Here is a 14,962-nt window from a genome sequence, read left to right as displayed (position 1 = left end):
TACACATTTCTGTAGCATCGTCATTGAAAAAATTGTCATCTTTAGAAAAAAAAGTGTTTTTGTCTGAAACAAGTTTTAAAAGTCATTCTATTTAATAGCTTATTTTGATACTAAAGACGGGTTATTTAACATCAGTGTGGCAAATAACAGTCAGGTTCAATGAATGATTGATTGATACAAATCAAAGTCATTTTTTTTGCTTTGCAATCCAGACAAGTTGCTAACCAAAATCACCATCTTGGCAGAATCAAAGCGTTCAATTGAAATATTGTCGAAAGGAAGCATTTCGGGGAGTGAGCACAGCTCCTTTTAAACAGGTATTTAGGAGCCTCGCAAATGTTATTTTTTCGAATCTGTCTTTGCTTCAAACAATAAAATGATCATCAACAGTAAATTAATTTACAAAATAATAATAACATATGTTCAAAGCTTTGTAATCATCTAAGAATCATTCATAAAACCTCTCCATTGTCAGTCTTAACCTGAAAGGTGCCAAAATACAGTAAATTTACTGTACTTAATTCAGAATTGCAATGACTCGTAAAACAGTCACTAGATTTGATTGGAGGATGGATTGTCCAAATAGGATGATCTGATTCTGATTCAAAGTAATAAAAAGAGAACGTGAGCTAGCGAGGATGTGTCTCTTCATGAAACCAAAGAAAAAACGTCTGACTGCGGCATATTTCTTCTCCACTGCACAAGCTGAATTTCCAATTAGGGTGAGGTAGATGTTGTTCAAACAACCAGCAGCCAGAGACTGCATGTGTGTTCTCCAACATGTAGAGTGATTGGCTCATAGAATAATCATGCACAGATGAAGACGTACTTGTTGTAAAGCTCAAACATTTACCAAAGAGTACCGGGGAATCATTATGTTTATATTTCAAGAATATTCAAAACCTTTTCTTCCGTTTCCTTTTGTGTGCAGTGAGCTCGTTGGCACCAATGATGTCTCACAGATTGGATTTATTTATTTATTTATTTTGGACAGGAGACAAACGATCTTGAATAATGCATCACCGCCACCGTGCTTTGAATCGGTGGAGGTTGTGCACTTTTAAGGACTGCATGTCGCCATACATGAGAGTCATGAAGTACAACGCAATACAATACAATACATACTGATTTATATAGCGAGCGCTTTAACAACAGCTGAAGCTGTGACAAAGCGCCTAAAACCAAGTCAAGATGGAGCGTGATGAATCCTTTGCTGAGAGATCTGAACAACAGCCAAGAGTAAAGGAATGGCAAGTATGCAGGGTTGGAGAGATGCAGTCAAATATATTCGGATTTGCAAGCAGCCTAAAGTTCTTTGTGAGAAATAATTATGTGCCAAATCTACGTTGAGATTTGCTATTTGAGTTCATCAAGGGGAAAATTACAATGCTTAAGTGAGCATTTGTGTTTGGCATAGTGTAGGCCTCACTATTTCCTGAATCTAAATACCAATACACCAAATCAGAATATGAAAGCAAAACATACCAGAATTAATTTCAAACACACCCAAAGTTTTCGAATGACACTGATCAGCTTTTTGGAAAACAATTGTCAGAAATTTTGAATAAAAACAAATCACACGAATGAAAGCTATTGCAAGTGACAATAAGTCAACAGAAAACAATAGGACAACCAAAAGTATGCCTCAGCGTCAGCTATGTTTTGTCTCGTGTGAAAAAAAAACGGCAATTTCTCACTGTATATTTGCCCAAAGACACACCCTTCAAGCATCATTAAAGGGTTTTGCAATATCAAAGCTTCTTCTTATCCTGCATCCATCTCTATATGCTCTTTCCATGTGGTTTATTGAAGATAAGGGTCGGTGCCCAGAAATGTGTGAATGTTCTTTAATCCTGATCAATCAATAATCTTCAATGAACTTTATATAAAATAAAAACATACCTTTGTTGTGCCTGCTTGCCAGATGATAAGCCCTTGATCTATAATGAATGTGTGTTTGTGTATAAATGCTATCCAGGTCCTGTTTCCAAGTGTCTGGGTTCAATGATTTCAAAAGCTGCTCCACGGTGTCAAAGGCAGCTATGGTTCGATCCAGGTCATCTAACGAGAGAGGAACCTCTGTGACTGCTTCTGGTCCCATAAGACTGCTATCCTAAGAATGAAAGAAAAGAAAAAGAAAAAAATCCATCCTGTTTACATTGTAAGTACATGAAAGTCATTTTTATTTAATTTTAGTTATTATTTTTTATTATCCATCTGCAGTGCAGTACATGTAATTGTTGTCTCTTCAATTTGATTCTTAAAAACTGGGGCGAACTGTGCCCACGCATCCCCTATGTTGTCCAGCCCATGCATCAAAAAATGTGCCATATGCAACAACGCACACAAATTATTATGATTTCATACTTGGCTGACCACATAGAGACATACACAAATTACGAGGATTACATGCTCTTACAAAAGCATTCATCTAAGAAGGCATGACATTTTACATCTCAAGCCTCATGTATAATATATGGACGATGGTGTATGCATGACTCGACCGCGTGCGTGTAATATGCATTTGTGCCTTGGTCCACGTGGATAGGCGTTCTGTCATAATAATTATTGATATCACCATTAAACATTTCTATGTGTTTAAGAATAGTCGTCAAACGTGCTGGGGGTTGGATTGACGAAATACTGTATGTTTTGAACAAAATGGTTTACACAAACAATCGATGAAAAGGTTTCTTCAGCAGTCATCTGTACTTCTTTGAAGGTGTCGGACGTTTCACTTCTTATCCAAGAAACTTCGTCAGCAAACTAAAGTCTTACTGGTAGTGTAGGCACCGCCATGTCTGGACAGCAGGGATATATATAGGGCCTAAACTACCAGTAAGACTTTAGTTTGCTGACGAAGTTTCTTGGATAAGAAGCGAAACGTCCGACACCTTCAAAGAAGTACAGAAGACGGCTGAAGAAACCTTTTCATCGATGGACCACTCCTGTACGACTGAGAGCTTACACAGACGTATTACACAAACAATGTTTAGATAATTAAAAAAAAGCAGGGATTTTATTTTGTTTATTAAAATGAAGGCAGCCACCTTTTTAGAGACCAAGTGAATTAAATTGACTTCTTACAGGTAATTACAATGCAAATGTTTATTCAGTTTTGCAGTCGGGAGTTTCAGCATTGATAGAGCCCATATGCACGACTCACCGACATGGTGACGGCCTCCCAGTTGGTTTGGGATGCAGGCAGTGGTGTGCCAGGCTGGGGATTGGGGGGAGAAATGCAGCAATAATAGATTAGTTGATCAAGTAATTATTCCAGATTTCCATGACTACTCCACTCCAGTGTATTGTGGTTCTTTTCACATCCTTTTTTTACTCAAGCAGAAGTCTTAAAGGACAACCGACGTCTCCGGACAAGTTGCGTCCATAATTTGTAAAATGGCTTCAAATGACTTCTACTGAGCGTATTTTACAAAGGTTCCACCGCATATAGCTATATTTTACATTTTAAGACTCGCGCTGAATATTCCGGAAGTCTTGTTTTTGAGTTGGTGACGAGTCCTCACCCTACGTCACTGAAGGAACGCCCCTCGGCGAGAAAGGACATACCTTGTATCACCTCAATGCATTTTGCAATACTTTGTTTGTTCTGAAAACTTCGTGTTGATCCGTGTTGATGGCGAAATTAGAAGGAAAACACAAATAATGCGATGGTGAATCCTTGTGTGTAGCACCAAGCACCCATTTGATATTCACTGACAAAAATTGTAAGGAATTAATCAGCCCGTTTGCACTGAGCTTTCCACTGAGCTTTGTCGCCCTCTTCTGCCTCTTTTCGGTGCTACATTACCAGTGTAGAAAACTGATCTTTGCGACACCAAGGTCATATTGTGACTGTTTACATCTGCAAATGTAAGGAAATGTTAAAAACTGTGGCATCTGGCTTTTTAATGATCAAGTTCATCTATTCTTCCCCACGAGCTGTATAAATGAGGTCAGAGGCTTTCCCGCAAGTGTGCGTGCAAGAGGGTGAACACAACATGGCTTTCATCTCCTTTCAAGTTCATCCACATATGGGCCACTTGCACAACTTTCAGAAAAGTTGGAAATAGAGATGAGTTTTCCAAGCGGTGTACACAAACCTTGATGCCACAAAACGTCTTCAATTTCAATGAAAAGAAGACAGAAGTGATACTGTTCGGTCCCAGTGGCCCATGTACATCTCAAACTGTAGACTTGGGCCTCCTGGCTTCTTATCTGAAGTCAACAGACATAAACTTGGGTCTTAAATTGGACAGTGACTTGTGACAGTGAAATTTGACTGACAAATTGGTGCTGTTGTTAAATCCAGCTTCTTTCATCATCTCTAATTCATGCCTTTGTCACATCTGAGCTCGATTAATGTAATGCACTTTACTTTGGAGTCAGCCAATCTTCCATGAAGCGTCTCCTGCTAGTACAGAATGCTGATACTCGCCTCTTGACTGGTACTCGTGAGAGGGAGCACATAACATCCCTATATATTTTAGAGTTGCTTTGAAGATCTTTATTTATTTTCAAATCTTAAAATGGCCTTGTTCCTCCTTACCTCTCCGAGCTCATCCACCCCGACACACCTTCCTGGCGGCTCAGGTCAGCTGACCAGACATTATTATATGTGCCAAAAACTAAACAGAGGGTCAGAGGGGATCGCTGGAATGACCTGGTACTGAACATTCAACAAGCCCCCTCGCTGCCCATCTTTAAAACCCTCCTCAAAACTCACTTGTACTCTTTGGCGTTTGACTCAGCCTGATTCAGACTTGATCTTGGTTTTACTTCCTGGTGCTTTCTACTATCTTTGTGACCGTTTTATTTCCAGTATATGATCGTTGTCCATATTAAGCGCTTTGTTACAGCTTCCACTGTTGTTAAAGCGAAATATAAATCAATATGTATTGTAGTGTATTGTATTGTATAAACCTGCCCTTGTATCAAGAGTCAATAAACATCACCTGACCCTAAACTAAACGTGACCAATTTGTTTTCAACATGATTATATCATGTATGAGAAAATATTCGCCACTGTAAAATATCCTTGGTAAGTCTGGCTGTAGTATTGCAGATAGCAAGAGCTCAGTCCCTTATTTACCGAAGCAGTAGAGTGGTGGGAACACCAGGGAGCTTCCCTTCTCAAAATCTATTTGGTACAATCCGACAGTGAGACAGTTGAGGATTAAGTGGTCTAGTAGACTGTAACGTTTGAAAAGACACATTTACAGCAACAGGTTCTATAGTTGGATTTAACTTTCTTGTCTGTACAAGAAAGTTTGTTTGTACTTCTGAATTGAGGCCCAGTGTTAGTGTTCTAACTCTGCATGATTACACTGAAATTAAATTTGATTATTTTGATGGTCACGTAAACCTACTAGATTACTGTATTTACTTTGGCGCTACTTGGTGTGAAAAGTTAATGGATGACTATAACATACATTTCTGAATTACCACAATGCATAATTGGCAGTCAAATTTACATAATCCACAAGGGGAGATCTTGCAGTTCCTGATTCATTTAATTTGTACATGAACGATCCTGTATAAACTTCAGCAAATCTGTTCTAGCTTCTGTAAAAGTAGACAGCATGGTTTCACTGAACTGAATTTCAAGGGAAGATGAGGAACCACTTTGAATGACCGGCAAGCCACTCATCTGTGCTCACTCATATCACAACACAAACAGCCATTTCAACAGAATGAAAACATCACCCATGCAGACAGTTACAGTGCATTTTGTATACGACTTCCGCTGGTCTCAAAAATAGGCTACTGAATGTTGATGAGCCATACGTACGTGATATATACGGCAGTTGGTTTTCAATGATATTTTTTAATCAAGCATTTGAGGTCCATTTTTAAAGTCATGTTATTGAGTTGCCACATTTAAAGCATTTTCTGTGTTGTCCCTCATACAGCTTATTTTGCTTTGATACTTTCAATCCAATTATCATCATTGTTGAGATGATTATTCATTTTTCAATTACAGTAAAGTCTCGTTATATCGATATCGGATATATCGATAGTCCCGGTTATATCGATACTATTTCTATGCACGCACAGAGAAAATTACATGTAAACAGGGTCGGATATATCGATAGTCCCGGTTATATCGATATTTTTTCGGACTCCCTTGAATATCGATATAACGAGACTTTACTGTATTAGACATAATGCAACAACTGCGTAAAAAGCAATTCAGGTTTTTTTTTTTCATGTCAGCATGTTTCCGGATGAATCTAGCTTAGTCTGTCCACTCAGACTGCTTCTATACAATACCTTTTTGTTTTCGTCTCTCAGTGCAGGCATTTAAAGGACAACCGACATCACTTTTTTGTTTCCTAACTGACGAAGAGGGCGACAAAGCTCCGTGTAAATTGTCTCCTGGGACGTTTTGTAAGCGGACATCAAATACACTGTAGAAGTCTTGGCGCAACACACAACGATTCACCATTGCGTTATTTCTGTGTTTTCCTGCTAATTTCGCCATCAACACGGATCAACACGAAGTTTTCAGACCAAACAAAGTACCGCAAAATGAATTGAGGTGATGCAAGGTATGTCCTTTCTCGGTGAGGGGCGTGCCTTCAGTGACGTAGGGTGAGGACTCGTCACCAACTCAAAAACAAGACTTCCGGAATATTCAGCGCGAGTCTTAAAATGTAAAATATAGCTATATGCGGTGGAACCTTTGTAAAATACGCTCAGTAGACTGATAGATCACCAACTGATAGAGATTAGAGAATAAGAAGTTATCATATTTAAAAGTGTCATACTTTTGTATCCTTCGTCAACACTTCTGACTCAATACACGAGTGTGGCACGGGTAAGCCTGGGGTCAATCAGGTCAACGGACACAGATATGTAAACGGCCAGCTTCACCGGAGTCATTTACGTCCTGGGGAAGTCTTATCACAGGGGTAATTTAGGACTTCAAACTCCTTTTCACACGATGCAAACTTATCAGTTCATGGGAAACACAGTGTTTTATAGCTTACATCTGTTGTATCTCAGAACGCCCAGAGATGTGGTATGCTAATCAAGAAAACTATGTTTTACTTATGTATCAATTTAATGTGCATGTATTCTTAATAAATAGCTTGGCAGAGGGGCGCAGAATTCAGACGTATGTCATTGATGACTACGTCTCCTGCCGGCAGTAGTGACTACTTTCTGGTTCCGAGTCTCTGTCCACGGTGTCTGACTGTCATATCTCTGACACCCACTCAAAAACAAGACTTCCGGAATATTCAGCGCGAGTCTTAAAACGTAAAATATAGCTATATGCGGTTTTATCTTTGTAAAATATGTTCAGTGGAAGTCATTTTAAGCGATTTTACAAATTATGGACACAACTTGTCCGGAGACAACTTGTCCGGTTAAGTCATTAACCGATTCAGTGATACTATCTCAGACACCTGTTCTCTCTTTCCTCAATTCCTCCTCCTTCCCATTCGCTGCCCTCACAGCTCCTCCTTCTTATCAGTTTGGAAACTCAGAAGAGAACAAATTAGACCTGCTGGCCACACAATTTTAGCACAGCTGCAAAGCACTTGCTCACATGGTTACAATTCATTCAAGGCGAGGTAAAGAGAAAATGGAAATGGGGAAAAAGAGCAAAATTATGTGCAACTACGTATAGTGCTTTGCATGTTTGCATGTCTACATGTTCGTGAAAGTGAATCTAACTGCACATATTGTAAAGTGTTATAATAACTTATGTAAGTTCGAATAGAAACTGCTGTCACAAAGGCTTTCCTGTGAGAATTAAAGCAAAGAATGCTTGACAGATGCACTATTTCACTCCTCAACTAGCCTTTCATCCACCTTTTTTGTTTTTTCAGATAAAGGCCAATGTTCAGTCCCATCTGTGACAAGAAAAAAGAAGCCAGGCAACATTCTTAAAAAGATGTTCTACATACATTTCTGAATTACCACAATGCATAATTGGCAGTCAAATTTACATAATCCACAAGGGGAGATCTTGCAGTTCCTGATTCATTTAATTTGTACATGAACGATCCTGTATAAACTTCAGCAAATCTGTTCTAGCTTCTGTAAAAGTAGACAGCATGGTTTCACTGAACTGAATTTCAAGGGAAGATGAGGAACCACTTTGAATGACCGGCAAGCCACTCATCTGTGCTCACTCATATCACAACACAAACAGCCATTTCAACAGAATGAAAACATCACCCATGCAGACAGTTACAGTGCATTTTGTATACGACTTCCGCTGGTCTCAAAAATAGGCTACTGAATGTTGATGAGCCATACGTACGTGATATATACGGCAGTTGGTTTTCAATGATATTTTTTAATCAAGCATTTGAGGTCCATTTTTAAAGTCATGTTATTGAGTTGCCACATTTAAAGCATTTTCTGTGTTGTCCCTCATACAGCTTATTTTGCTTTGATACTTTCAATCCAATTATCATCATTGTTGAGATGATTATTCATTTTTCAATTACAGTAAAGTCTCGTTATATCGATATCGGATATATCGATAGTCCCGGTTATATCGATACTATTTCTATGCACGCACAGAGAAAATTACATGTAAACAGGGTCGGATATATCGATAGTCCCGGTTATATCGATATTTTTTCGGACTCCCTTGAATATCGATATAACGAGACTTTACTGTATTAGACATAATGCAACAACTGCGTAAGAAGCAATTCAGGTTTTTTTTTTTCATGTCAGCATGTTTCCGGATGAATCTAGCTTAGTCTGTCCACTCAGACTGCTTCTATACAATACCTTTTTGTTTTCGTCTCTCAGTGCAGGCATTTAAAGGACAACCGACATCACTTTTTTGTTTCCTAACTGACGAAGAGGCCGACAAAGCTCCGTGTAAATTGTCTCCTGGGACGTTTTGTAAGCGGACATCAAATACACTGTAGAAGTCTTGGCGCAACACACAACGATTCACCATTGCGTTATTTCTGTGTTTTCCTGCTAATTTCGCCATCAACACGGATCAACACGAAGTTTTCAGACCAAACAAAGTACCGCAAAATGAATTGAGGTGATGCAAGGTATGTCCTTTCTCGGTGAGGGGCGTGCCTTCAGTGACGTAGGGTGAGGACTCGTCACCAACTCAAAAACAAGACTTCCGGAGCGCGAGTCTTAAAATGTAGCTATATGCGGTGGAACCTTTGTAAAATACGCTCAGTAGACTGATAGATCACCAACTGATAGAGATTAAGAATAAGAAGTTATCATATTTAAAAGTGTCATACTTTTGTATCCTTCGTCAACACTTCTGACTCAATACACGAGTGTGGCACGGGTAAGCCTGGGGTCAATCAGGCCAACGGACACAGAAATGTAAACGGCCAGCTTCACCGGAGTCATTTACGTCCTGGGGAAGTCTTATCACAGGGGTAATTTAGGACTTCAAACTCCTTTTCACACGATGCAAACTTATCAGTTCATGGGAAACACAGTGTTTTATAGCTTACATCTGTTGTATCTCAGAACGCCCAGAGATGTAGTATGCTAATCAAGAAAACTATGTTTTACTTATGTATCACTTTAATGTGCATGTATTCTTAATAAATAGCTTGGCAGAGGGGCGCAGAATTCAGACGTATGTCATTGATGACTACGTCTCCTGCCGGCAGTAGTGACTACTTTCTGGTTCCGAGTCTCTGTCCACGGTGTCTGACTGTCATATCTCTGACACCCACTCAAAAACAAGACTTCCGGAATATTCAGCGCGAGTCTTAAAACGTAAAATATAGCTATATGCGGTTTTATCTTTGTAAAATATGTTCAGTGGAAGTCATTTTAAGCGATTTTACAAATTATGGACACAACTTGTCCGGAGACAACTTGTCCGGTTAAGTCATTAACCGATTCAGTGATACTATCTCAGACACCTGTTCTCTCTTTCCTCAATTCCTCCTCCTTCCCATTCGCTGCCCTCACAGCTCCTCCTTCTTATCAGTTTGGAAACTCAGAAGAGAACAAATTAGACCTGCTGGCCACACAATTTTAGCACAGCTGCAAAGCACTTGCTCACATGGTTACAATTCATTCAAGGCGAGGTAAAGAGAAAATGGAAATGGGGAAAAAGAGCAAAATTATGTGCAACTACGTATAGTGCTTTGCATGTTTGCATGTCAACATGTTCGTGAAAGTGAATCTACCTGCACATATTGTAAAGTGTTATAATAACTTATGTAAGTTCGAATAGAAACTGCTGTCACAAAGGCTTTCCTGTGAGAATTAAAGCAAAGAATGCTTGACAGATGCACTATTTCACTCCTCAACTAGCCTTTCATCCACCTTTTTTGTTTTTTCAGATAAAGGCCAATGTTCAGTCCCATCTGTGACAAGAAAAAAGAAGCCAGGCAACATTCTTAAAAAGATGTTCTAATTCATGACTGTTATTGAATGCATTGCTTCCCTTTCTCTCTGGTAAGGTTAGGAACATCAGAGGTCCACTTTTTCTTTCCTCATACCAACAAACCGATTCAGGTGATTTCCTTTTATTCAACCGAAATACAATGACTTTGCTGTATGGCCTGCTAAAAAAACACGAAATACTGTATGGATTATTAAGTAATTCATTTTCAGACGATGTGCAAAAATGTGTCCACTCCAGTGCCAGGGTTCTCGTCACTTTCACTCAAATTGCAGGAACCACAGAATATTGAGGTTTAGGACTACATAAACATTCAATGCAATGAGATAAAGGTCAATGTTCAGTCCCATCTGTGACACGAAAAAGGAAGCCAGGCAACATTCTTAAAAAGATGTTCTAATTCATGACTGTTATTTCATTGCCTCCCTTTCTCTTTGTTAGGTTTAGAAACATTAGAGGGCCACTTTTTCTGTCCTCATATCAACAAAACGATTCAGGTCATTTTCTCATTTATTCAACCGAAATACGATGACTTTGAACAGGAAATAATGGATGGATTATTAACTAATTCATTGCCAGACTGTGCAAAAAATGTGTCCACTCCAGTGCCAGGGTTTTTGTCACTTTCACTCAAATTGCAGCACCCACAGAATATTGAGGTTTAGGACTACATAAATGTTAAATACAACGTAGGAAACCTTAAAAACTGTCTTCTTTCATCAGAAAAAATGAGTTAATTCCTAAGTTATATGGGTCTGGAGTTAGAAATGGGGGCACCTGTACAAAATACGAAAGAATACACACTTATTATTTTAGAGATTTAATAACATCAGAAGCTGTAATAATGCGGTAACATGAACAAAAGACAAAATCTGCCCCCTCCTGGAAGGGAAAATATTGCCTGAGGTCTGACCATAGCTTTATTTGGACCCCAGCAAGAAAAACGAAAACCTGAACAAATTTGGAAATGCTCGTCATGCTTTTCAATTCCCAAATAAATTCGGGAATGGCAGCGAATGAGTTAATAGAACTGTACTTTTTTTGTCACAGTCTTATGCAACGGAGTATTGTACGTACTGCAATAAATGTACTATTTGCTCCACCTCATAAAGCTGAGAGTATTTAGCACCATGGCAGACCAGGTATACTTGCACGACTTAAAAAAACATTTTGAAATTTCCTGAAAGTTTTTAAGTGCTTAAGCAAGGAACAACAAAACAATGATTAAAGACCTTTTTTGCATTGTTTCTAAGTCCAATGAAAGCAATTCTGAGCAAAAAGATTTTTTTTTACAAAATTGTACTGGATTGCAACATTAAAAATCACATCTGAGATGCCAGGAGAGTTAACTAGAATCATGAATGTTTTTTTATTTTATGTTATTATTTTTTTCTTTTTAGCCAACAAGTCTTGTTTTGAAAACGAGACAGGTCGTACAGCATCTTAGAACAAAAATGGCTTTGATTTTGAGGCTTTGAAAGCTCCCACCTTCTAATTACTTGTGACAAGACAATATTAGTTTGACTTTGACAGTAGGTCAATTGTTTGGTCCCAAAGGATGCTAGTTCTTGAGCAAGGCAGCAAAGCCTGAGGTTGGCTTGTTTGTCTCTAGCAACCGTTAAACTGACACCTCCCCACTCATGCGCATCAATGAGCACCTTTCATTTACAGTATTTTATTTTATTTTTGTGTGTATGTAGAAAAAACATAGCATGAACATTTAATTTATCCTCAGGGAGCCCAGTGAAGGGTTGTGAAATGCTTTTGTGAATGTGTGTCTAGCTCTCCCCGATACAAAAAAAGTGTGAAAGAAACAGATCAAGCCAGATGTGACAGTCGTAAAAGAGCAACTCAGAAGTTTTCTGTCAGCTGTGTGTGTGTGTGTATGCATGTGTCTCACCAGAAATGAATAGAAGACTTTAAATCCTGGCTTTGCAACAAAGTAATCATCAGATTTGAAGGTTATTTTGAGGATGTTAGATTTGGAGTTGAGACTAGGCGGTGCTTTCTGTCCACACCAACGACCCCAAATGATAGTGCTGGTCTCGGATTGGTCCTCCACCTCAACAAAGTCATACCTGCGGTGAATAATACAGAGGAAGAGGCCAACAAAACATCAATAAGTAGGTGATAAAAAAATAATAACTTAGTGACTCATGACTTAGACATCATCAATTACAGCACAGGTGTCAAAGTCAAGGCCCGCGGGCCAAATCCGGCCCACCACATCATTTTTTTCGGCCCGCGAAAGCAAATCAAACTTTAATAAATTAAATTCCATGATGATTGCTAAAATCTGAGCCAAAATTTCATATTTTTGGATGTCAACCACAATAAAAGTCATTATTCTTGACTTCAGATTTGAAAACGAGTTATTCATTAATTTGCTGTGTGCTCTAGATGTAATATTTGAAGGGATTTAAACATTCTAATGGGTTCCCCAAATTCATAACGGCCCTCGAGAGGAAACCATAACTACAATGTGGCCCGCGGCAAAAAATGACTTTGAGACCCCTGAATTACAGTGAAACAATTGGGTGCTTTGTACAATGCTTACAAAAGTCAACAAAATATTAACTCATTCACTGCCAGACGTGCAAAAATGTGTCCATTCCAGTACCAGGGTTTTTGTCATTGTCACTTGAATTCCAGGACCCACAGAATATTGAGTTTTTAGGACTGCATAAACATTCAATGCAGCATTAGAAACCTTCCATTCTCTTCTTTCACCAGAAAAGATGTAATTTCTAAATTATATGGGTCTGGAGTTATATGAGTTTGAAATGAGAGCGGCTGTCAAAATACAATGCAAGACCTACATATTAGTTTATGTAACGCTTTATCTACAGCTGAAGCTGAAACAAAGCGCTAACATGGATAAAAGGGAAATGCTGCCCCCTTGTGGGAAAGAGAAAAACATTGCCATAGGCCATGGCCAGTGCTTTATCAGCACCCAAGCATGAATAAACAAACCCAGAACAAATTTGGGAATGGCACTCTACGTCATATTTTCAATTCTCGAATAAATTTGGCAATGGTAATGAATGAGTTAACTTACAGCCCAAAATTTTAGAACCAAATATAACAAATGGAACTGGATAACCATATGATGCCTTTGAGTATTGCGAAATTTATTGAGAATGCAGCGCTATAGATGGCTCGTGCTAAAGTCTGTGTTCATTGTAATTTAATGAACACAAACATTAATTTCACTTTTGTTCATTCCTAGTCAAATCTAGAACATTTTATAATTCTGAGGGCCATTCACCCATCACCCCCTTGCACCATCATAAACATTCTGCGAGCAACCTTTACACACTCCGTTTGCATGATCAGCACAAATTCGGTGAAGTGAGCAGCGCAAGTCTCTGTTGAGGCAGGTTAGAGTGCGTATTGGTAACTATGCAGAGACACGCGCAAGCCAGCTTGCACTCAGCCAACTTCATTCGTTGCCAATCAAAGCGGCTCCAGTCGTTCCCTTTAATGTGGTGCGCTCGCATCTCACATGGAGATGTCTCAGGGTGGAAAATAGACAAAGCAATTCTTGCGCAACTGATGGGTGTGGCATCGAACAAGGTAAACTGGTGCTCTCATTAAATGCAGAATGCGCTGCTGATAACGGCAAGCCAGCTGAAACATGTCCACAGGCTAAATGTATCTATCCCTCCTGATTGCACCCCGACAGCCACCACAATATTTGCCAACTAGGGCAGAGACGATTTACAAAATGATGATCAAAACTATATTAATTAATGAGTTCAAGGAATTGAGTTCACTTGGTTTGTTATTGAGATGCCCTTTGTCATCATATTCATGAATGAACTGCATCTGATATCCACACATATGCTGTGCCTTAATGAAATTCACCAAACTATAAACCAATTTTCTGACATCCAGTTGTTTTACTGCCTAGTGTATCTTCAAGTATACACTCAAGCTACAGCAGACAGAAATTGGAAAACATGAGAAAATATAGGAAAATCAGAAAAGCAAAGCATTTCTGCATGTTCACAAAAAAGGAAGCCTTTGTGTTCCAATTTAAATATAAACTATAATCGAAGATTCCGGCCACGTCCGTCAGACTGATGGAAGGTCTGCCAGTTCGTCGTCAGTCCGTCACTGGTTCTGTCAGTATTTAAGGTGCCTCTTCAGTGTTGCCAAGAACTTAGACAACTGAAATACTGACAACAGCTCACTGATAGAATCACAGGACTGAGAATGCCCACCACTGCCATTTTCTGTACATATTCCTCATGTGTTACCTGCAAATATTGTTCTCCGCCTCCTCCAGGCCAAAGTGACCGTCAAACTCCAGATGTATCCGGCTTCCCGGGGGCGACACCAATGTCCATGACAACAGTAGATTGCGTGGATACGAGTTGGGGAAACGTGGGCTATTGATGACTCCGCCTGGTGATGTCACCGTGATGTTGTCCTCCTTTCGGTACACATCTGGGGTGAGACATTTGTCATCTGTTAGCCGATATAAGCCCCCAAGAATTGCAGTGTCACATAAACAATGAAAACAATGGGCTCTTATTCCCTATGCTAATTTCCCTTCACATGAAAGGCAAAAACAAGACTATGCAAGAG

At 39.2% G+C, this 14,962-nt stretch overlaps 1 protein-coding gene across 2 annotated transcripts in view; it reads right to left on the bottom strand.

Annotated features, from left to right (window-relative positions):
- The window catches only part of pdgfd (platelet derived growth factor d), a 40,195-nt gene that overhangs the window by 5,843 nt on the left and 19,390 nt on the right, over nucleotides 1–14,962 (bottom strand). Inside the window, exons 2-5 of one of the 2 annotated variants that reach the window (XM_089014355.1) lie at nucleotides 14,632–14,821; nucleotides 12,270–12,447; nucleotides 3,167–3,220; nucleotides 1,903–2,113 (exon numbers count right to left, since the gene is read on the bottom strand). In XM_089014355.1, coding sequence (XP_088870481.1) covers nucleotides 1,903–2,113; nucleotides 3,167–3,220; nucleotides 12,270–12,447; nucleotides 14,632–14,821 — 633 coding nt within the window. The remainder of the gene's footprint in view (nucleotides 1–1,902; nucleotides 2,114–3,166; nucleotides 3,221–12,269; nucleotides 12,448–14,631; nucleotides 14,822–14,962) is intronic. The other variant, XM_089014356.1, reaches the window with a different exon arrangement.

The sequence above is a fragment of the Hippocampus bargibanti genome, linkage group LG14, assembly GCF_051943395.1.
Source record: "Hippocampus bargibanti isolate YZ-2025 linkage group LG14, ASM5194339v1, whole genome shotgun sequence".
Classification (NCBI taxonomy): domain Eukaryota; kingdom Metazoa; phylum Chordata; class Actinopteri; order Syngnathiformes; family Syngnathidae; genus Hippocampus; species Hippocampus bargibanti.
This window is presented reverse-complemented; position numbering and strand designations above follow the sequence as displayed.